Here is a 23685-nt window from a genome sequence, read left to right as displayed (position 1 = left end):
AGATTCCCCCTGTGCAATTGTGTAATCTCGATGCCTAACATTCCCCCCCTCTTGGGCCTCACTAGGCTCAAATGCCACAATGAGCTGAGGAGCCCGAATGTGCTCAATAGGTTCCCAGGTTCTGTCCTCTGGGCCATGACCCTTCCAGTCCACCAGATAGAACTATTTGCCACATACCACCTTGAACCCAACAATGGCGTTCACCTCATTAATTGTCCTCAGGCAAACCCGATGTCCTGGCAGATGACTCAGAAAACCGGGACAGGTGAAAGGGTTTTAGGAGGGACACATGAAAGGTGTCGGTGATACCTAGGTGTGGAGCAAGAGCCAGACGATAGACCACAGGGTTGATCTGTTCCAGGGCCTTGAAGGGACCTATGTAGCAAGGAGAAAATTTAGTGGACTCAACTCGCAGCCTGATGTCACGGGCGGAGAGCCACACTAAATCGCCAGGGGAAAAGGTCGGAGTGGGGCACCGATGCGCATCGGCGGAGGCCCTCATTCTCTCCTTCGAGGCCCGGATGGCATCCTGTGTGCGGTCCCAAATGTCATGTGCCTCCGCTGCCCAGTCTGCCACAATAGTCGGTGGAGGACACAGGCATGGGCACAGAGACACGTGGATGCTGGCCATAATTAAGGATGAACGGGGTCTGCCCAGTTGAGTCGGCTACGGTGTTGTTCAGTGCAAACTCCTCACATGGTAGTAAGGGTGCCCAGTCATCCTGCCTGGTGGAGACAAAATGTTGCAGATACTGTATGTGACCATGGTCTGGTTGGCCCTCTCTACCAACCCATTCGTCTTGGGATGGTAAGCTGAAGAGAGATTTAGCTCTATGCTGAGCAGACGTCAAAGCTCTCTCCGGAACCGAGACACGAACTGGGGACCACGGTCACTGACTATTTTGTCAGGCATGCCGTGCAAGCGAAAGACATGTTTGATGAACAACGCCGACAAAACCCGTGCAGAAAGTACCCTCGGGAGAGGCACCAAGTGCACCATTTTAGAGAAGTGGTCGGTGACTACCCAGATTACGGTTCAGCTATGGGACTTGGGTAAACCCACCACAAAATCCATCCTGACCATTTCCCAGGGCCTCTCCGCCACTGGCAGGGAGTACAATAAACCAGCTGGCCGTTGCCGAGAAAAATCGATTCTGGGCGCAGGAAACACACGCCAGAATATAGTCTCCGACGCCACGAGCCATATGCGGCCTCCAGTACATCCTCACCAGGAGCTCAGATGTCCTGTTGGTTCCAAAATGTCCACCCACCCTGGACAAATGAGCCCAAGAGAGAACCTCCAGTGGCAAATTAGATGGAACAAAAGTCTTGCCCGGAGTCACAGACTCTAACAAAATCGGAGCCACAGTTCTCAGGCTCTCTGAAGGGACAATAAGCCGAAGTTCCTGTCCCTCCTCATATGATACTATGGAATGGGAGAGAGTGTCGACACAAGTGTTCTTCTCCCCAGAGAGAAAATGGATGGTAAAGTTGAAACCGGAAAAGAACAGGGACCATCTGGCCTGGCGTGAGTTCAGCCAATGGCAAGTCTGCAAATACACCAAATTCTTGTCATCAGTGAAAACCTGAAAGAGATAACGAGCCCCCTGCAGGAGATGTCTCCACTCTGAAAAGGCCAACTTCGTTGCTAGCAACTCCCTATCCCTGATGGAATAATTCCTCTCCGCCGGTGAGAAGGTCTTGGAGAAGAATAAGCAAGGATGCTTCTGACCTTGAGCATCCTTCTGAAAGAGGACAGCTCCAGCACCAACGGACAAGGCGTCCACCTCCATGATAAAAGGTTTATTGACATTGGGGCGATGTTATATGGGAGCGCTAGCTAAGTGTATCTTAATGGACTGAAAAGCCTGGGAGACCCCTTCTGACCACAATTGGGATTAGCTCCCTTCTTGGTGAGGGCAACCAGGGAAGTGGGGAATGAACTGGCGATAATAATTGATGAACCCCATAAAGCGCTGCACCGCTTTAAGAGAATGGGTTTCTTGCCAGTCCATCACAGCCTGTAGCTTGGCAGGATCCATGGCCAATCCCTAGGCTGAGATGATATAGCCCAGGAAAGGCAAGGACTCCTGCTCTAACACACACTTCTCCAACTTGGCATAGAGGAAGTTTGCCTGTAGGAGGTCGACAACTCTGTAAACATCTCTCCGGTGGGAGTCTATATCTGAAGAGTAGATGAGAATATCATCCAGATAGACTATGACCGAGGTGGTTAGCATATCCCAGAAGATATTGTTCACAAAGTCTGGGAAAACGGTAGGGGCATTACAGAGCCAGAAGGGCATCACCAGGTATTCATAATTGCCGTCTCTGGTGTTAAATGCCGTTTTCCACTCGTCCCCCTCACAGATGCTAATCAAGTTATAGGCGCCCCGCAGGTCTAATTTTGTAAATACCCTTGCTCCTCGCAACTTATCAAAGAGTTCGGAGATAAGAGGCAGAGGATATTTATTTTTGATGGTAATAGCGTTAAGACCCCTGTAATCAATGCATGGATGTAGTTCCCCGTTCTTCTTCTGCACGAAGAAGAAACCAGCCCCTGCGGGTAACACTGACTTCCTAATGAATCCTCCTTAATGTACTGAGACATTGCCTCCGTCTCTGGGAGAGATAACGGGTAGACTCGACCCTGGGGAGGCTTGGTGCCAGGCAAGAGGTCAATAGGACAGTCATAGGGGCTGTGAGGCAGAAGAGTCTCCACAGCTCTCTTGGAGAAAAAGTCCGCATATGACCAATAATGTTTGGGGAGCGAGGATAGATCTGGGGGCACTGCTGTTGAAGCCACCTGAATGCACTCCCTCTGACATCTACCCTCACAATACTCACTCCATCCCAGAATTCTCCCAGAGGATCACTCAATATGAGGAGAATAGTAGCGTAACCAAGATACTCCTAATAAGTCCTCATCAATACCCTCGGATATGACTAATAGGGAGATTAGCTCCTGATGAGATAGAGACATGGTGAGAGTAAGTGAGATGGTCTGGTGTGTGATCTGTGAGGGCAAAGTCGATCCATTTACCACTCGTATGGTCGCTGGCTTGGTGAGTATGACTAGAGGTATTGCGTGCCGTTGGGCGAAGGCAGAAGACATGAAATTGCCCTCTGCCCTGGAATTCACGCAAACCTCTACCGTGTGAGTGGATGAGCCTAAAGTAAGTGTCTCCTTGAAGGACAATTTGGAGGAAAGTGCCGCTGTATCTAGGGAGCCTCTTCCTATGGCCACTAGATGCGGTCATTTTCTCGACCGCTGGGGACAATTGATGGCAAAACGTCTTGAGTGCCGGCAGACATGACAGACCATGGGGGTACGAGCGATCCGCAGCTTAGATACCGCTCGAGAAAATTCTTAGACCTCTTGGGACTCGGACGCCTTATCCTGGGATTCCAGAGGTCTGGCGAAGTTAGGAGCCAGCCGAAACCTCTGCCGACACTGGGCTCACTCCAACCTTCGCCCGGAGAAACGAAGGTCGATGCGAGTGGAGACAGATATTAGCTCCTCCAGTGTGGCCGGAATCTCCCTAGTGGCCAGAGCGTCTTTCACATGGTCAGCCAGCCCCCTACAAAAGACCGCGATGAAGACTTTAACCGGCCACTCAAGCACAGAAGCTAAAGTCCGGAAGTGGACGGCAAAGTGACTGACCATGGACAAGCCCTGTGTTATTGCCAGCAGTTGGAGCGGCATATCATGGGTGACTCGCTGTCCCAAGAAGACTTGCTTCAGAGTGCTCAAAAACCACGGAGCACTCTGCACCACATGATCATCGCGCTCCCACAGCAGCGTAGCTCACTCCAACGCCCTGTCCGACAGCAGGGAAATAATAAACCCTACTTTAGCCTGCTCTGAGGGGAAACATGCAGGCAGTAGCTCCAGGTGTATCGCACACTGGTTCACAAATCCACTACATGACTTGCTATCACCTGAGAACCTCTCAGGCAGTGGGAGGCGGGATAAGGTCAGAACAGGGGTGGCAGCGGACATATGGGCTGCAGCCTCACTAGATGCCTGAACAGTTACTGCAGTCACATCCACAGCTGAGGTTGTACGCTCAAGAGCCGACAGCCTGCCCTCCAGCTGCTGGATGTACCACTGTAGTCGCTGTTCGTCCATCATTACAGCGACTACAGACTCATTAGACCCTGGCGCTAGTGTAATGTTAGGGCTGGCGGAGCACACCAAATAATATAAAGATGGTAATAAGGTCTGTAAGTAGCCCGGGGTCCACAGTGCAGAGATGTTAACTGCTGAGGACCTGAGCATGTGACCTCCGACCACCAATGAGCGATCGTCTCACGGGCATTTTCAGATGGAGAAAAGCAGGACTTAGTCCCAGGAGCGTCTGCTCACCGCTGACTAATGCTGGTTGCTATAGCTAAACCTGGGGCAGCAGCAGCAACCAAGCGCATAGCACTGGCCTGAGCAAGATGCTGGGACCGCTGTCTCTACTGAGCAGGATGCTCTGAAGAGGAATTGGAGACCACAGAGGACAGGGCTCGAGATTCCCCCTGTGCAGCGGTGGGATCTCAACACCTAACAACATGTTCAGTGATGCACCAGCCACTATACTTTTTTGCAAGGGTGTTTATGATGGCAGTAAAATAATATTTACACAGTAGGTTGGTGTGTACGCCCCAGAGGGAAATGTTTTTCAGCCCATACACTTAGTGTATGGGCATTACAAGTATGGGAGACCGGCTCCATTAACCAATTAACCCCCAGGGGTGGTTTGCACGTTCATGACCTTTATGAGGTAATAACTCTGAAACACTTCCATGGATCCCGGTGATTCTGACATTGTTTTCTCGTGACATATTGTACTTCATGTTAGTGGTAAAATTTCATTCAAATAACTTGCGTTTATTTGTGAAAAAAATGCAAATTTGGCGAAAATTTTTAAAATTTCGCAATTTTCCAAATTTGAATTTTTATGCCCTTAAATCACAGAGATATGGCACACAAAAAACTTAATAAATAACATTTCCCACATGTTTACTTTACAATTTTGGAACCAAAATTTTTTTTTGTTAGGAATTTATAAGGGTTAAAAGTTGACCAGCGATTTCTCATTTTTGCAACTCCATTTTATTTTTACGGACCACATCACATTTGAAGTCACTATGAGGAGTCTATATGATAGAAAATACCCAAAAGTGACACCATTCTAAAAACTGCACCCCTCAAGGTGCTCAAAACCATACTCAAGAAGTTTATTAACCCTTTAGGTGCTTCACAGGAATTTTTTGAATGTTTAAAAAAAATGAACATTTAACTTTTTTTCATAAAAAATTACTTCAGGTCCAATTTTTTTATTTTACCAAGGGAAACAGGAGAAATTGGACTGCAAAAGTTATTGTGCATTTCTCATCAGTACACTGATACCTGATATATGGGGGGGAACCACTGTTTCAGCACATGGCAGAGCTCAGAAGGGAAGGAGCGCCGTTTGACTTTTTCAATGCAAAATTGGCTGGGATTCAGATCGGACACCATGTCACGTTTAGAGAGCCCCTGATGTACCTAAACAGTGGAAACCCCCACAAGTAACCCTATTTTGGAAACTAGACCCCCCCCAAGGAACTTATCTAGATATGTGATGAGAACTTTGAACCCACAAGGGCTTCACAGAAGTTTATAACGTACAGCCGTACAATTAAAAAATCATATTTTTTCCACAAAAATGATCTTTTCACCCCAAAGTTTTATTTTCCCAAGGATAACAGGACCTTAAAAGTTATTGTGCAATTTGTCCTGAGTATGCCGATACCCCATAGGTGGGGGTAAACGACTATTTGGGTGCATGGCAGAGCTCGGAAGGGAAGCAGCGCCATTTGACTTTTTTTGGCTGGAATTGAGATCAGACACCATGTCACGTTTGGAAAGCCCCTGATGTACCAAAACAGTGGAAATCCCCCTACAAATTACACCATTTTGGAAACTAGACCCCCCAAGGAACTTATCTAGATCTGTGTTGAGAACTTTCAACCCCCAAGGGCTTCACAGAAGTTTATAACGTACAGCGTACAATTAAAAAATCATATTTTTTCTACAAAAATGATCTTTTCACCCTCAATTTTTATTTTTCCAAGGGTAACAGGACCCCAAAAGTTATTGTGCAATTTGTCCTGAGTACTCTGATACCCCATATGTGGGGGTAAACTACTATTTGGGCGTATGGCAGAGCTTGGAAGGGAAGCAGCGCAATTTGACTTTTTTTGCTGGAATTGGGATTGGATGCCATGCTGCGTTTGGAAAGCCCCTGATGTGCCTAAACAGTGGAAACCCCCCACAAATGACACCATTTGGGAAACTAGAACCCCAAGGAACTTATCTAGATGTGTGGTGAGCACTTTGAACCCCCAAGGGCTTCACAGAAGTTTATAATGCCCGGGCGTGAAAATTAAAAAAATCATATTTTTTCCATAAACATGATCTATTAGTCCCCAATTTTTTTATTTTCCCAAGGGTAACAGGAGAAATTGGACCCCAAAAGTTGTTGTCCAATTTGTCCTGAGTACGCTGATATCCCATATGTGGGAGAAAACTACTGTATGGGCACACATCAGGGATCGGAAGGGAAGTAGTGACGTTTTGGAATGCAGACTTTGATGGAATGGTCTGAGGGTGTCATGTTGCCTTTGGAGAGCCCCTGATGAAACTAAACAGTGGAAACCCCCACAATTGACCCTATTTTGGAAACTAGACCCCCCAAGGAACATATCTAGATGTGTGGTGAGCACTTTGAACCCCCAAGTGCTTCATAGAAGTTTATAATGCCGGGGCGTGAAAATAAAAAAAATCATATTTTTTTCCACAAAAATGATATTTTTGCCCCAATTTTTAATTTTCCTAAGGGTAACTGGAGAAATTGGACCCCAAAAGTTGTTTTGCAATTTGTCCTGAGTAGGCTGATACCCCATATGTGGGGGTAAAATACTGTTTGGGCACATGGCAGGGAAGGAGCACCATTTGACTTTTTCAATGCAGAATTGGCTGGAATTGAGATCAGACCCCATGTTGCGTTTGTAGAGCACCTGATGTGCCCAAACAGTGGAAACCCTCCAATTCTAACTCCAACCCTAACCCCAACACACCCCTAACCCTAATCTCAGCCCTAACCCTAACCCTAGCCCTAACCCTAGCTCTAACCCTAACCCTAGCCCTAACCATAGCCCTAATGGGAAAATGGAAATAAATACATTTTTTTTAATTTTATTATTTTTCCCTAACTAAGGGGGTGATATCTGGGGGTTTGATTTACTATTTATGGCAGGTTTTTATTTTTGGCAGCTGTCGCACGCTAAAAGACACTTTTTATTGTAAAAATAGTTTTTGCATCACCACATTTTACAATTTTTCCGTATTTTGACCCACCGAGTCATGTGAGGTCTTATTTTTTGCAGGACGCGTTGACATTTTTATTGGTACCATTTTCGGGCACATGACATTTTTTGATCGCTTTTTATTCCGATTTTTTGGACGCAGAATGAACAAAAACCAGCATTTCAAGAATTTCTTTTCGGGGGTGCATTTACACCGTTCCGCGTGCGATAAAATTGATAAAGCGGTTTTATTCTTCAGGTCAGTATGATTACAGCGATACCTCATTTATGTCTTTTTTTATGTTTTGGCGCATTTATGCAATGAAAACAATTTTATATAAAAATTAATTATTTTTGCATCGCTTTACTCTGCGAGCTATAACTTTTTTATTTTTATGCTGATGACGCTGTATGGAGGCTCGTTTTTTTTTCGGGACAAGATGACGTTTTCAGCGGTACCATGGTTATTTATATCTGTCTTTTTGATCGTCCATTATTGCACTTTTTGTTCGGCGGTATGGTAATAAAGCATTATTTTTTGCTTTCTTTTTTATTTTTTAACCCCTTTCCTACAATGGACATAATATTCCGTCCATGTGACCCTGGACCTAATTCCCATGGACGGAATATTACGTCATAGCGATCAGCGGCGCCCAGGTGGTGAGCGCCGCTGATCGCGGCCGGGTGTCAGCTGATTATCACAGCTGACACCCAGCACAATGTGTCGGGGCAGTCATGGACCGACCCGACACGTTAACCCCTTGCACACTGCGATCAAACATGATCTCGGTGTACCGGGGGTTAAAGGGAAGCATCGGCAGGGAAGGGGCTCCCTCCGTGCCTCCCTGAGCCCCCCACAGCAGCGCAATGTGCAGCGCTGCTGCGGGGGGCTCCATCCCTGCAGGTCCCCGGATCCAAGATGGCGACAGGGACCTTCGGGGGCCTGCAGGGAGCTGGCTTCCTCAGTGCCTGCAAAGCGCAGGCACGAGGAAGCCTCGTGCAGTGCCTGTGACAGATCGCTGATCTGTCACAGTGATCTGTGATGTGACAGATCAGCGATCTGTCACATGACAGTTATGTCCCCCCTGGGACAATGTAATACATTTAAAAAAAAAATAGTGTAAAAATAATTTAAAAAAAAATTCGCTAAATATATTAAAAAAATATATATATTCCCTAATAAATTCATTTTTTTGAAAAAAAAAAAAACAATAAAAGTACACATATTTGGTATCGCCGCGTCCGTAACGACCGCCCTATAAAACTGTCCCATTAGTTAACCCCTTTAGCGAACCCCTTAAAAAATAAAAATAAAAAACAAAGCAAAAAATAATGATTTATTATCATACCGCCGATCAAAAAGTGCAGTAACGCACGATCAAAAAGACGCATATAAATATCCATGGTACCGCTGAAAACGTCATCTTGTCCTGCAAAAAACAAGCTGCCAAACAGCATCATCAGCAAAAAAATTAAAAAGTTATAGCTCGTAGAATAAAGCGATGCAGAAATAATTATTTTTTATATAAAATTGTTTTCATTGCATAAAAGCGCCAAAACATAAAAAAGACCTAAATGAGGTATCGCTGTAACCATACTGACCCGAAGAATAAAAGCGTTTTATCAATTTTACTGCAGGTGAAAAGGTGTAAACGCACCCCCCAAAAGAAATTCATGAAACACTGGTTTTTGTTCATTCTGCGTCCCAAAAATCGGAATAAAAAGCGATCAAAAGATGTCACATGCCCGAAAATGATACCAATAAAAACGTCAACTCGTCCCGCAAAAAATAAGACCTCACATGACTCGGTGGGTCAAAATATGGAAAAATTATAGCTCTCAATATGTGTGACAGCTGCCAAATATAAAAACCGCCATAAATAGTAAATCAAACCCCCCGTTATCACCCCCTTAGTTAGGGAAAAATAGTAAAATTAAAAGAAAATGTATTTATTTCCATTTTCCCATTAGGGTTAGGGTTAGGGCTAGGGCTAGGGTTAGGGCTAGGGTTAGGGTTAGGGCTAGGGTTAGGGTTAGGGCTAGGGCTGAGATTAGGGTTAGGGGTGTGTTGGGGTTAGGGTTGGAGTTATTATTGGGGGGTTTCCACTGTTTGGGCACATCAGGTGCTCTCCAAATGCAACATGGCGTCTGATCTCAATTCCAGCCAATTCTGCATTGAAAATAGTCAAATGGTGCTCCTTCCCTTCCAAGCTCTGCCATGCACCCAAACAGTGTTTTACCCCCACATACAGGGTATCAGCCTACTCGGGACAAATTGCAAAACAAATTTTGGGGTCCAATTTCTCCTGTTACCCTTAGGAAAATTAAAAATTGGGGGCAAAAATATCATTTTTTGTGGAAAAAAATATGATTTTTTTATTTTCACGCCTGGGCGTTATAAACTTCTGTGAAGCACTTGGGGGTCCAAAGTGCTCACCACACATCTAGATAAGCTCTGTGGGGGTCTAGTTTCCAAAATGGGGTCACTTGTGGGGAGTTTCAATAGTTTAGGCACATCAGGGGCTCTCCAAACGCACATGACACCCGCAGACCATACCATCAAAGTCTGCATTCCAAAACATCACTAGTTCCCTTCCGAGCCCCGACGTGTGCCCATACAGTAGTTTTCTCCCACATATGGGGTATCAGCGTACTCAGGACAAATTGGACAACAACTTTTGGGGTCTAATTTCTCCTGTTACCCTTGGGAAAATAAAAAAAATGGGGACTAAATGATCATGCTTGTTGAAAAAATACGATTTTTTTATTTTCACACCCGGTTGTTATAAACTTCTGTGAAGCACTGGGGGGTTCAAAGTGCTCACCACACATCTAGATAAGTTCCTTAGGGGGTCTAGTTTCCAAAATGGGGTCACTTGTGGAGGGTTTCCACTGTTTAGGTACATCAGGGGCTCTCCAAAAGCAACATGACACCCGCAGACCATTCCTTCAAAATCTGCATACCAAAACGTCACTACTTCCCTTCCGAGCCCCGATGTGTACCCATACAGTAGTTTTCTCCCACATATGGGGTATCAGCGTACTCAGGACAAATTGGACAACAACTTTTGAGGTCCAATTTCTCCTGGTACCCTTGGGAAAATAAAAAAATTGGTGACTAAAAGATCATGTTTGTGGAAAAAATGCGATTTTTTTATTTTCACGACCGGGCGTTATAAACTTCTGTGAAGCACTGGGGGGTTCAAAGTGCTCACCACACATCTAGGTAAGTTCCTTGGGGGGTCTAGTTTCCAGAATGGTGTCATTTGTGGGAGGTTTCCACTGTTTTGGTACATCAGGGATTTTCCAATCGCGAAATGGTGTCCCATCTCAATTCCTGCCAAAAAAGTTAAATGGCGCTGCTTCCCTTCTGAGCTCTGCCATGCGCCCAAATAGTCGTTTACACCCACATATGGGGTATCAGCGTACTCAGGACAAATTGCACAATAATATTTAGGGTCCTGTTACCGTTGGGTAAATAAAAATTGGGGGTGAAAAGATCATTTTTGTGGAAAAAATATGATCTTTTTAATTGTACCGCTGTACGCTATAAACTTCTGTGAAGCCCTTGTGGGTTCAAAGTTCTCACCACATATCTAGATAAGTTCCTTGAGGGGGCTCTAGTTTCCAAAATGGGGTCACTTGTGGGGGGTTTCCACTGTTTAGGTACATCAGGGGCTCTCCAAACGTGACATGGCGTCCGATCTGAATTCCAGCCAATTTTGCATTGAAAAAGTCAAACGGCGCTCCTTCCATTCTGAGCTCTGCCATGCGCCGAAACAGCGGTCCCCCCACATATCAGCTATCGGCATACTCAGGACAAACTGCACAATAACTTTTGCGTCCACTTACCCTTGGTAAAATAAAAAAATTGAACCTGAAGTATTTATTTTGTGAAAAAAAGTTAAATGTTCATTTTTTTTTTTAAATATTCAAAAAAATTCCTGTGACACATCTGAAGGGTTAATAAACTTCTTGAATGTGGTTTTGAGCACCTTAAGGGATGCAGTTTTTAGAATGGTGTCACTTTTGGGTATTTTCTATCATATAGACCCCTCAAAGTGGCTTCAAATGTGATGTGGTCCGTAGAAATAAAACGGTGTTGCAAAAATGAGAAATCGCTGGTCAACTTTTAACCCTTATAACTTCCTAACAAAAAAAAATTTTGGTTCCAAAATTGTGCTGATGTAAAGTAAACATGTGGGAAATGTTATTTATTAAGTTTTTTTGTGTGCCGTATCTCTGTGATTTAAGGGCATAAAAATTCAAAGTTGGAAAATTGCGAAATTTTAAAAATTTTCACCAAATTTCTGTTTTTTTCACAAATAAACGCAAGTTATTTGAATGAAATTTTACCACTAACATGAAGTACAATATGTCAAGAGAAAACATTGTCAGAATAACCGGGATCCATGGAAGCGTTTCAGAGTTATTACTTCATAAAGGGACAGTGGTCAGAATTGTAAAAATTGGCCCGGGAGTTAACGTGCAAACCACCCTTGGTAGTGAAGGGGTTAAGGGGTTCGCTAAGGAGGTTAACAAATGGGACAGTTTTATTGGGCAGGTCGTTACGGTCGCGGAGATACCAAATATGTGTACTTTTATCGTTTTTGTTTTTTTTATTTCCAAAAAATGAATTTATTAGGGAATTTTTTTATTTTTTTTTAATTTATTTAGCGATTTTTTTAAAAATATTTTTACACTTTTTTTAACTTTATTACAGTTTCCCAGGGGGGACATTTTTGTCACCTGTACGCCATCCGTATGTCCATTTTTGTCACCTGTATGCCATCCGTATGTCCATTTTTGTCACCTGTATGCCATCCGTATGTCCATTTTTGTCACCTGTATGCCATCCTTATGTCCATTTTCGTCACCTGTATGCCGTCTGTATGTCCATTTTATTCACCTGTATGCCATCTGTATGTCCATTTTCATCACCTGTATGCTATCTGCATGTTCATTTTTTACTTTCTTATGGCATACGTTTTTATATTGTACATGAACCATAAAAACTTATGCAAAGCCAAATACAGTTTCTTATGTTAATAATTTCACTGAATCTTTAAATAAATGGATGCTGTTTGTATGGTATCCATTTTCTTAACAAACCAATTGGGCTTCATGGGCGAGTCTGACCCAAAAAGTGGTCTGTTGGTAAAAACATTCATGTGAAATACCCCATTGACTAGCACTGGTCGGTGAGCTGTCCGTATGATATTGGTTTTCATACGTACAACATTTGGACCTATACTTATGTGGCACCCCTGAGGCTTCAGTCGCCACAGAGGTACTGCACCTTCACCTAAGGTGTAGTCCCCACCATCCGGGTAAGGTGGGGGCTCTTGACCACGCTCCACACCTGCACCCAACACACAGGATAGTTCAGCAGGGTCCCATCCATGCTTTATTCTGGGAGGTAGCAGAGCACCTTTCGTGGTCCCTGACTTCGTAACACGAGATGTGCTGGGAGGTGGGTGGAGTAAGATGACACAAAAGAGTGGGAAGAGTGAGGATTAAGGGTGGTTGGTTAGCGAGTGGAGAAGGAGAAGGATGGATGCTTGAAGGACGTGCTGCAGCAGGTCCCAGTGATCTGGGCTGCTGGCACGGGGAAGGAAGAGAAGGAGACTGACAAGACTGATAACCTAACCTTCCATAAGAAAGATAGAACAGTTCGGAATGAAGGAGACAGAAGGACGGTGGGAAGCAGGTTGAAGAAAGATAGATAACCCTTCCAGTCCAGAAGCGCAAGGGCGGGGCCCGGTCCCCGAGGTTGTATGAACGCTGATGGTTCTGCAGCAGACACCGGTGGAGTAGTGAGCCGCTAACGCCTTACTCCCATCATAGACTTGGGACACAACAGCAACCTTAATAGAGAGCCGGGACTCTGGAGATAGAGATCCCTGATCAGGCTACAGCTGTTTGTCATACAAGTAAGGGTCCTAGGGACCCGAGACAGGAGGCACTCCAGGGAACCACGGTACAGGGGTGCTTCACACCTAAAGGCGCATTAGAGGAGACTATCGGGAAAGGTACATGCTGGCAGAGTGTTGGGAAGGAGAATCCTATCTTGCCCGGAGGTTGGGTGGAGCCCTGACCCGGACAACACAGTGCGGAGGCAGGCACCAGTGTGAACTACAGACTGTGAGTAAAGCTTTGGAACCGCACGCCCGGTTGTCCTCCAGTTATTCCCACGCCGCTACATCTGGGTTACCAACACCTACACTGTTTGCGCCTCCCCGCCATTACTACATCTACACTGCCCTGGGACTACAGCTCCGCCTGTGGGGAGCTACACCATCTTGGCTGCACACACCACCAGTCCCAGCGGATCTGCATGCAGCGACGGCCTAACATCATACTTGCCGAACACCACAGGTGGCATCACGAACTATCCATATAAGCTATTACAACAACCACCATCCCCCATTATTGGGCGCCCAGGGCCACGGATCGGGTCGCCGCTGCTGTGACACATCCCCCCGACACCGGCCCGGTACCGAGTACCCCACAGCCCTGGGACGGGGCGACCCACTTCACTCATCTGAATGAACTCTTATGTCGTACAGAGATATAGAAATGGGAAGTGGACATGCACCAGTGCCCAGCAATCTTGGAAGTGGGTACGTGAATATGTCAAGAGGGTATGAGATGGGCTCCTGCAGATGGCAGCTGCCACGGCTCTTCTGAGATGGGCTCCTGCAGATGGCAGCTGCCACGGCTCTTCCATTTGGTGGTGCTATAGGAGTTTTCTAAAAAAAAAGGGCACTTTTGCACCTTTTGCCCATGTAATATTATTGCTGATTAAAATATGCTGATTTAAAAAAAATATGCAGTAAATTGTGCATCATATAATATAATGACTGTGTTCAAATAAAAAGTGGTTTTAAAAAATAAGCCACAAATAAGCTACATCGTTATATCTGACAGATGAATATTTCAATCCATTTTATTGATAGAGTGCAATAATAATTTACAATACTATGCAAAGTGTCACTCACCAATTGGTAAATCTTCATATACTGCTACAAAAATGTCGTGAATAACCGGTCGATTGTTTGCAGAGACTGAAAAACATTTACCATTTAGATTTTATAGAAATGGACTACAGAACGGCAAGGCAAGTTACATTGTACAATATCAAATGAAAACTGTTGGTTTTGAAAAAAAAAAATCAAAGTTGCTGCACTTCGGGTTCATTCTTTAATCTGCTTTGGAAAAATTAAAGCTACATTGTGATTGGCTGCTTTTTTTTCCATATTTCTGTTCTTTTCTATCATTTTAGATAAATGAGCTTCATTATGTAGTTCGACTACATGAAATACTAATTGCTAAGGTTCTGAGAATTCTGTGCTTCATGACTAGAGATGAGCGAATTTGTTCAGTGTTTGCCCCCGAATCTAATTTTGACATATTCGTACCATATTCGAGCACTATTCGTGCCGAATGTATGTTTAATGATTGGTTCCGAACATATTCGGTCATTTCTACTCCCATTGACTCTAATGACATTCGGCTGTGTTCAACGAATATTGCAGAAACAATAGATGAGTAGGGGACTCATCTACTGCACGTATATTGATTGCTGGATCCAAGAAGTTTCAGTGCCCATATGTTCCTTCTATAACAGAGGCAAAGCTACTTCTCTTATCAGAGAGAGCACAATTCAGATCAGCGGTGCAACAATGACGCTGATTAGAACTGTCACTTTTCAGGAGTGCACTACCTCCTGGTAAACAGGAAGATAGTAAGCGGGGAAGTATTGTGCTCCTGAAGAGTGCTGTTGCTGTCCTCCCTGTTCAAAAATGTACCTACTTTCACGAATGTTAAAGCGGTTGTTCACTACTAGGACAACACCTTCTTGAACTAAATTTTTGACCAAGATAAAATAATAAAACCTATACTCACCTCCCGTGCCGGTGCCGTTCCCACGGTGTCAGCAGTCGCTCTCCTTGGGGCTCTCGTGCGGTGTTGTGACACCAACTCCCAATCAGAGCTGGCATCACTGTCTCCACCTTTGTACAAATGGAACATGAAGAGGAAGTCCGAGCTGCAGAAATCACAGACTTCTTTTTCATCAGGAGATGGGGACACGACACCCCACGAGAACCCCGGAGAGAGCGAGTGCTGCCACCGAGGGAACAGCGCCGGCACAAAAGGAAAATATAGGCTTTATTATATTATATGGGCCAAACATTTAGTTCAAGAAGGGGTTGTCCTTGTAGGGGGTGGTTCACCGCTTACCGCGCACAGATGACACAGACAACAGACGGAGGCAGATTTTGCTTGTAACAGGTCCGAGTTTATTGGCCGTACTCCTGACAACCGTAGCCATACCCCACAGCTCCTTTACAGCTCTCCGTATTCAGGCCCGGGTACTTTCACCTTCCTTCTGTCGTAGTGACGTTCCTCGTGGATCTTTCGCTGGAGCTGTCCAAGACCTATCTACCGCCAGCGCTTCACCTGTCCGAGGTCGTCGTCCAATCGGTACCCCCGGGGCCTCGTCTGTCCTGCGGTCCGTCGTGTCAGGGCCACCCCCCTGACGACTGTCTTTTCCTGTCAGTCCCCTGGTCGAACTCTTCCACCGGTCTCCGTCTTCTGTCCTGAGTCTTCTCCTTCTGAGCTCCTCCCGGGACTAGCCTAGCCTGGAACCCTGTCCTGTCCTATTTATCCCCTTCCTCGGGAATTTCCCTCCTGGGTTCCTATCTCCCCACCACCCATGACTAAGCGGTTTATTAAGCCCTAAGCTGATGTCAAGTCCTGAACTACACTCCCCCCTGCCATCTTGTGGTCAATTCTAGGCACTGCACTCCCTTTTCTATCTTTCCCAGCTGTTACCCTTCTGTCCTTGCCAATCTCCGTCTATAGTGAACAAACCATCCCCTCCTACTTCCAGTCATGTCTGTCCGTCAAGTCACCTTCCCCACACTCCTCTTTCCTTTGTCTATTGTCGTCCCAACAATCGTACTCCCTACCTACGTCGGCCTGAAGCTTGTCCACAGTCTGTTGTCAGACCGGTTATTGGGCCAAACCCGCCAAATGCGGGGGGGGCCGAACTAAACCGGGAGCACCATGCTCCGAGCAGCATACTGCTACTCACCGGCGCGCACGCCACGTGACAACTTCTTTCAGGTTGGCGAGGTACACCTGGACTACTCTACGGCGTGTACCTCCCACTACTCTCCCCTTCTGCTACTTTCTACAGTCCGGAACGCCATGACCGAGGCCTTTCGCCTACCAGGTCATTGTTGGCGCCTGCCCATCCATTTGGGGTGTCCGTGGTGTCGGGGACCTGACTGACGGACCACTGTCTGGTTCGATATCTCTCGTCTCTTTGTCCTTCACTTAAAAAGAGTCATGGTCGGCATCTTTGTCACATCTAGCTCGTACCCAGGACCTGTTACACACATTTTTTTTTTTACACACACTACTCATTAAATCAACTTTTAGCATACCGTTACCTCTACTTTAATAACAATAGGAGTTACTCAACCGGAGTAACCCCTTTTTCTTTGTTTTTTTTTTTCTTTTCTTTCAACACAACATTTTAAAACAGAGCATAAATACTCCCCCTTCCTTTAACACGAGCACTTCCTCCCCTGCATCCCCGCTATATCATGTAGCCTAGAAGCAGTTACAGTGTACATGGCTGTTTGGAAATAATATAAAAACCAGCATCCACTCTCTCTCCTATGTTTTTAACTTTAGTCAAAATGTTTAGTAGTTTGCTATGTGTAGCTCCTTACTTCTAGAAAGGTGAATATTATTTTTTATTTTATACCAATCTAAATCGGATTATTTACCCTTAATAAACACTGCAGCCTAATTTATCAATTATTTGGTGTTATGTGTCTTGCTTTTATGGTTCATTTATATAGGAGTATATTGAATTTGTGCAAGCATTCATTATGAATGAGGGATCTAAAAATTTTCAAACAGCTTATCAGTTTATGACTAAAATAAAGAAAAAACCTTCACCTTGGCCAGCACCATATAAGAGCAAAGGGAGTAGGCACAGGATCCAGATCATTGTTCCACCATTAGTGTCCTAGAGTCAGAAGGAAAAATAAAAAGTCAAGGTAAATTGCCTTTCAGTCTCATATCATTTTATTCCACAATGATGTATCAAAAACTTAAGACAGTGCAGTAATAGCTTGCAATGCCACCACCATGCGTCACTGTAGGCCAGGTGTTCTTTCCAGCGTATGCTTCATTTTCCCTCTACCAGACATAACAAGGATTCATATACCTGAAGATTTTCAGTTTTGTTTCATTGATTCACAGAAAAGAACACCAAAACTTCTGAGGCTATTTTATAGTGCTTTAATCTTATTAGAGATGACCTTCTTTGTGCTATTGAGTCAAAATAGGTATACGTCTTGGAAATCAGGCATGGAGACCTTTAGCTTTTAGTATAAGCTTCACTGTGTAAGCTGAAACCTCAGTGCCTGCTTGCACCAAATCGTGCTGCAGGTCATTGGAGTTACTGTAAGGTTTTTTGACCACCTGCCTCCTCAGGAATTTGGAAGCAGCCAGTAATAAATTCCACTTTCTGCCACATCTGGGTAGTATAGTCAAAGTTACTTTAACTTCGGATCCCTGAACTTTGCTTCCAATGTCTCTTCATCTTTATATTCCCATTTTTGTTTGTGCAAGGCAGGGATCCCTTCTCTTAAAGGGATTTTCTGCAAATGCTTCAATATGCCTAAAATATCAAACAGAGCAGGTACTCAACCTCCCTGGATTCAGCACAGTCTCACTGCGCTGCTAGGGTCCTGATATTTTGGCTACAGCAGTGATGTCATATTGGATCTCAGAGGGAAGTGTCACAGTAGCGGTGACCTGGTCCGTGGCCCTGGGCGTCCATGTAAAAGGGGTTAAGTGGCTGGTTAAAGTTTATAAGTGGATGATACGAGATGCCACCTGTGGTGCTCGGCAATGAAGGGGTTAAGCCGACGCTGCAGGCAGATCCTCTGGGACAGATGGTATAAGGCAGAAAAATGTAATCGCTCCCCACAGGTAGAGCTGTAGTCCCAGGGCAGTGGTAATAGGTGTTGAGGAAGAGGGTGTAGTGTCTGTCACAGAAATGTTGCAGTGCTGGAGGGTTTGCAGGAAGAATGCAATGGCACAACAGGGTGCAGTTTCCGTTACCTTTACTGTGCTTTGTAAGTGCAGTCCAGGGTCCAGATTACAGATGGAACAGAGGCTGGCCAGCTTCGAAGCAACTTAGGAATCTCTCTATGCAGATGGGTTGTGTATTCTCCTTTCTAGCGCTTTCTAAGGTACTTGCAGTACTGTGTTACACTGAAGTTCCACTTGCTTGTTCTCTTTTAGAACTCCCTCGTATGACAGACAGCTGTAGCCTCCTTCTTGTGGCTCACACGTTGCTGTTGTGCCTCCGAGTCTTATGTGGGAACAGAGCATTTACAGCTTCCTATTCCTCCGGTTTCTGCTGCAGGAACATCAGTATCCGTACAACCTTGGAGACCGGACTCCAGACCATGCGCTACAGCTAGAGGTGAGCCTGAACTCTGCTCAATCTTCCAGCTCGTCTCCTCATGTCCACACACGTTTCACACAAACTAACTAATTTCCCCTTCCTGGCACCCAGAGAGCAGCTCTTTTCCCAGTTTTGGTTCAGAGCTCCCTCTGCTGGCCTGGAGTGGGAACTGTGCTGTGTGTTGTATTTACCTGATAGAGAGACCCTTTATTGCTTCCAAGCATGACATCACACTCCCTAGGAGGAAGGTAATGCCACTGTGGCGACAATACTCCTGGGGGTACCACAATATCAATGCACATCAATGCTGTAGCTAGTCACAGGGTAAAGCATCTTATGCTATCTATGTTGACCGAGCCTTTAAGCTCAGTGATGTACTACAGCATGCTGTCGAAGTGGTGTCAACTCTGCAGTCAAAACCTGAGTAGTGGTGTAGAGCCAGTACTGCACCCGGGGAGGGTGAGTACCTACTGTTTGTTATTTTAGGTATTTTACAGATTTTGGGGTACACTCTCCTTGAAATGTAAAGCCTCTTTAACTTTTTGGATCACTTTCTTGACAGCCCAAGAATATTAGTGGACTGGATGTGTGGCGCCCCTGAGGCTCAGTCGCCACAGAGGTACTGCACCTCCTCCTGAGGTGTGGTGCCCCACCATCCAGGTAAGTTGGAGGCTTCTGACCACGCTCCAACACTCGCACCCCACACAACACGGTAGTTCAGCAAAGCCACATTGTGGCTCCTTGCTTAGAGAGTAGCAGAGCACCTTTGGTGGTTCCCTGCTTGGAACACGAAACGTGCTGGGAGGCGGGTGGAGTTGAGAATACATAAAAGAGTGGGAAGGTTTAGAATTTCAGTCAGTCAGTGGGTCAGTCTGAGAGAGGAAGCCACTCAGAGAGGTGTGAGGAAAGAAGATCCCTGGAAGAGGGATGGAGGAAGGAGGTGCTGCAGCAGATCTCAGTGACCTGGGTCTGCTGGCGCAGGAAAGGAAAGAAGGAGAAAGACATTGAACTGAAGCCTGAGCTTACATAAGAAAGAAAGACAAGTACGGAACGTAGGAGTAAAAGGGAACAGAGAGGACGTGGGTTAGAGGAAGAACCCTGCCTATAAGTTCTAAGCGTAAGGCCGGGGCCCGGTCCCCGAGGTTGTATGGACACTAATGGTTCTGCAGCAGACACTGGTGGAGTAGTGGGCTGTAAATGCACTTATCCCATCTAAGACTTGGGGGCACAACAGCAACTTAGATAGTGAGCCGGGACTCAGGAGTAGAGAGTCCCCGAAGCAGGCTACAGCTGTCTGCCGTACAAGTAGAGTTCTTGGGAACATCTGTCAGGAGGCATTTCAGTGTAACTCAGTACTGGGAGTACTTCACACTTAAAGGCGCTATAGAGGAGACGTTCAGAAAGGCTCATGTTGGCAGAGCGTTGGAAGGGAGCATTCCATCTTGCTGGAGGTTGACTGAGTCCCTGACCCGGAGGACACGGCATGGAGGTAGGCACCTGTTTGTACTACAGACTGTGAGTAAAGCTTTGGAACTGCAAGCCCTGGTGTCCTCCATTTATTATTGCGCCAATGCATCCAACCCCGCTACATCTGGGTACCAGCTTCTACACCGCTTGTTCCTCTCCTCTTCCCCCACATCTACACTGCCTTGGGGCTACAGCTCCACCTGTGGGAGCTTCACCATCTTGGCTGCAACACACCACCAGCCCCAGAGGATCTGCATGCAGCGTCGGCCTAACATCTCACTTGCCGAACACCCCAGGTGGAGTCACTAACTATACATTCAAACCATTATATTCCCCCCATTACTTGGCGCCCAGGGCCACGGAACAGGTCCCCGCTGCTGTGACACATCCCGCTGATACCGGCCCGGTACCGAGTACCCCACAGCCCTGGGAGGGCAACCCAGATGCCACTGCCAACGAGGGATGGGTTAACACTCATCAAGAAAATTGCCAGAAGCTAGTGTTTTGCTTTGCATCAAGTTTGCAGTCGAAGAGATCTACTAAGTACTAAAGACGCTTGACATGGGATAGTTGAGGAATCCAGAAACTGCAGTATTCATTAATAGTGTCTATTGTGATGAATTTGGAGAAACATTTGTTATATTGCTTGTATTGATCTGTATAAATTGTGTTGCTTGATTGGATTATTGTTAACGACAGGAAGGTTGTAAATGTTGCTAATAAATCTAATTTGCAATGGAGGCTGAATCATTTTGATTGCAACTGTAATTGTCTCTGAGCATTAGTTTGCAAAAATGGTAAAAAAAAGGCAATTAAACAATGCTCAATATACAATCTCTATTCCAAAAGAAGATGAAATGCTGTGTAAATTGAAAAGAAAATAAGAATGCAATGACTTGGAAACCTCTTATAGCCATATTTCATTCACAACATAACCTATAACACATATCAGATGTTGAAAGTCAGACATTTTTCCACTTCTTTTGAAAACAATGAAAGCATTTAGAAATTGATAATGTCAACACATCTCAAAAAAGTCATGACAGGGCTATGTCTACCATTGTGTAGCATTTCTTCTTCTTTTAACAACAGTCTTTAAATGTCTTGTAAGTGAAGAGATCAATTATTGGAATTTTGGAGAAGAATGTTGTCCCATTCTTGTCTGATGCAGGATTCCAGCTTCTCAGCGGCTGCTGGCTTGGGACACAGCGAAGGTGCTGGGCAGGAGGGCGGAAACCAGTGCCGTGAGATGGCCAGGAAGGAAACTGTTATGAGCTCATTTTCTGCTCCACCAGCTGGGAGTTCTCCTTCCGTTCTCCCTCTGGTGGTGACAGGAGGTAATGAGGTTGGTTTAATTGGTAATGGTCTGCCACCTGACGAGGAGGATAATGATTGGATCTCTGGAGTATCAGACTGGATATAAGACAGCCGACGCCCTATCCAGTTGCTGGTGATTCAGTCTGCTTCTCAGGTCTTGGACTTCAGCTCTGCTCCAGTTTTCTCAAGTTAAGTTTGTTTTTGCTAATGTTCACACTTGCTCTTGTTGGTCAACTCAGTTATTTTTGTGGTCAGCCAGCCGGGCTGGGCTGTGCTGAACTTCCACTCTTATTTATCTGTATTTGCCAATTTGCCTTTCTGTCCTTTATTAGATTGGCCTCTTTTTTGCTCTGTCTCAGAATATTTCAGAGTGCTGATATAGTGGGAGAAGTCTAGTGACTTCAGGGTTAATTTTGTTATCAGAAGTGTTGGACATTATTTTGGGTAGGGTTTTTTGGCAGATTGCAGACAGTATCTTTCCTTTCCTGTCCTTTCAAGTTAGTTTGGCCCCATCGTTTGCTCAGCCTATTTTTCTGCCTTTGTTTGTGTTTTCATCTTGCTTCACCGTCAATACATGTGGGGGGCTGTCTTTCCTTTGGGGTCTGCTCTGGGGGAGTTAGTTTTCCTCTTTTCTTACTTTAGGCTTATTTAGCTCTCCGGTTGTGACGAGGTGTCCAGGACCATCGTAGGCACGCTCCACGACTGCTGCTAGTTGTGTGTTAAGATCAGGGATCTGCAATCTGCATAGTTACCAACCTCTCTGGTATTCTGATACTTAGCGTGTGTTGCTTTTTTTCTCCTCAGTGACCCATTCATAACAGAATCACCAGCCATACCGCAGATTCTAGGGTACTCAAGAGCAGGAAACAATTGTTTAAAAGAAAAAAAAAGTGTCCAAATTTTTTTTTTTATATATTTTCCTCTTTTTCTCTGGGGCCATAGGAGGATTTTTTTTTCTCTCCTAATGGAGATTAAGCAACTGTCTGATCGTGTGGAGCAACTTGCTGCTGAAGTGCAGGGAATTTCTACCTACCTCATTCAGTCACATGTTGCTGAACCCAAGATCCCTACTCTTGATGTGTTTTCTGGGGATCGGTCTAAATTTCTGAATTTTAAGAATAATTGTAAATTACTTCTTACCTTGAAGCCTAACTCATCGGGGAGCTCTGTGCGGCAGGTTAAAATTGTCATCTCCTTGCTGCGCGGCGATCCCCAGGATTGGGCTTTTTCTCTGACACCTGAAAATCCTATTCTGACTAATGTGGATGCATTTTTTCAAGCCTTGGGGTTGTTGTATGATGAACCTAATGCTATTGATCAAGCTGAGAGAACCCTGTTGGCATTAAACCAGGGTCAGGATCCTGCAGAGTTATACTGTCAAAAATGCCAAAAGTGGGCGGTCCTTACTACATGGAATGATAGTGCACTGGCAGCTCTCTTTCTGAAAGGTTTATCAGAGACCGTAAAAGATGTTATGGTGGGATTTCCTGTTCCCTCTGGTCTGGATGACTCTATGTCATTAGCCATTCAAGTTGATCGGCGTTTACGTGAACGTAAAACTACACGGGAGGCGCTGCCACCTTCTGAACAAATGTCTGAACCTATGCAATGCAATGTGATGGGGTATTGTCTAGGGCGCAACATCAGGAGTTTAGAAGGCGTAATAAGCTGTGTTTTCTCTGTGGAGACGCCTATACTATTTCTGTCTGCCCTAAACGAGAGAAATGTTTTGCACACACATTTGCTGTGGGCAGTGTACAACCTAAGTTCCTTTTGGCAATTACTTTGATCCGCTCCTTGTCCACGTTTTCCACTAAGGCTTTTGTGGATTCAGGAGCAGCTCTGAATCTGATGGATTTGGACTTTGCCAAACATTGTGGTTTGTCCATGACGCCTCTGCAGATGCCTATTCCCTTGAGGGGTATTGATGCCACTCCTTTGGCAGAGAATAAACCTCAGTTTTCGACCCAGGTGATAATGCGAGTTGCCCCAGACCACCAAGAAAATTGTAAATTTTTGGTGCTGCATAATTTGCATGATACTATTGTTCTGGGTTTTCC

General features: G+C 45.2%; 1 protein-coding gene across 3 annotated transcripts in view; it reads right to left on the bottom strand.

Annotated features, from left to right (window-relative positions):
- Window positions 1-23685, bottom strand: part of CDHR2 (cadherin related family member 2) — a 370864-nt gene that overhangs the window by 237443 nt on the left and 109736 nt on the right. For all 3 annotated transcript variants that reach the window (XM_073545075.1, XM_073545074.1, XM_073545073.1), the window contains exons 2-3: window positions 17320-17389; window positions 14343-14408 (exon numbers count right to left, since the gene is read on the bottom strand). In XM_073545075.1, the coding sequence (XP_073401176.1) occupies window positions 14343-14408; window positions 17320-17371 (118 nt within the window). In that variant the 5' untranslated portion in view covers window positions 17372-17389. The remainder of the gene's footprint in view (window positions 1-14342; window positions 14409-17319; window positions 17390-23685) is intronic.

Source organism: Dendrobates tinctorius, unplaced genomic scaffold, assembly GCF_039654945.1.
Source record: "Dendrobates tinctorius isolate UK_male_01 unplaced genomic scaffold, ASM3965494v1 ptg000139l, whole genome shotgun sequence".
NCBI classification, from domain to species: Eukaryota; Metazoa; Chordata; class Amphibia; order Anura; family Dendrobatidae; genus Dendrobates; species Dendrobates tinctorius.
The sequence above is the reverse complement of the archived record's forward strand: the minus strand, read 5'-3'. Positions and strand labels throughout refer to the sequence as shown.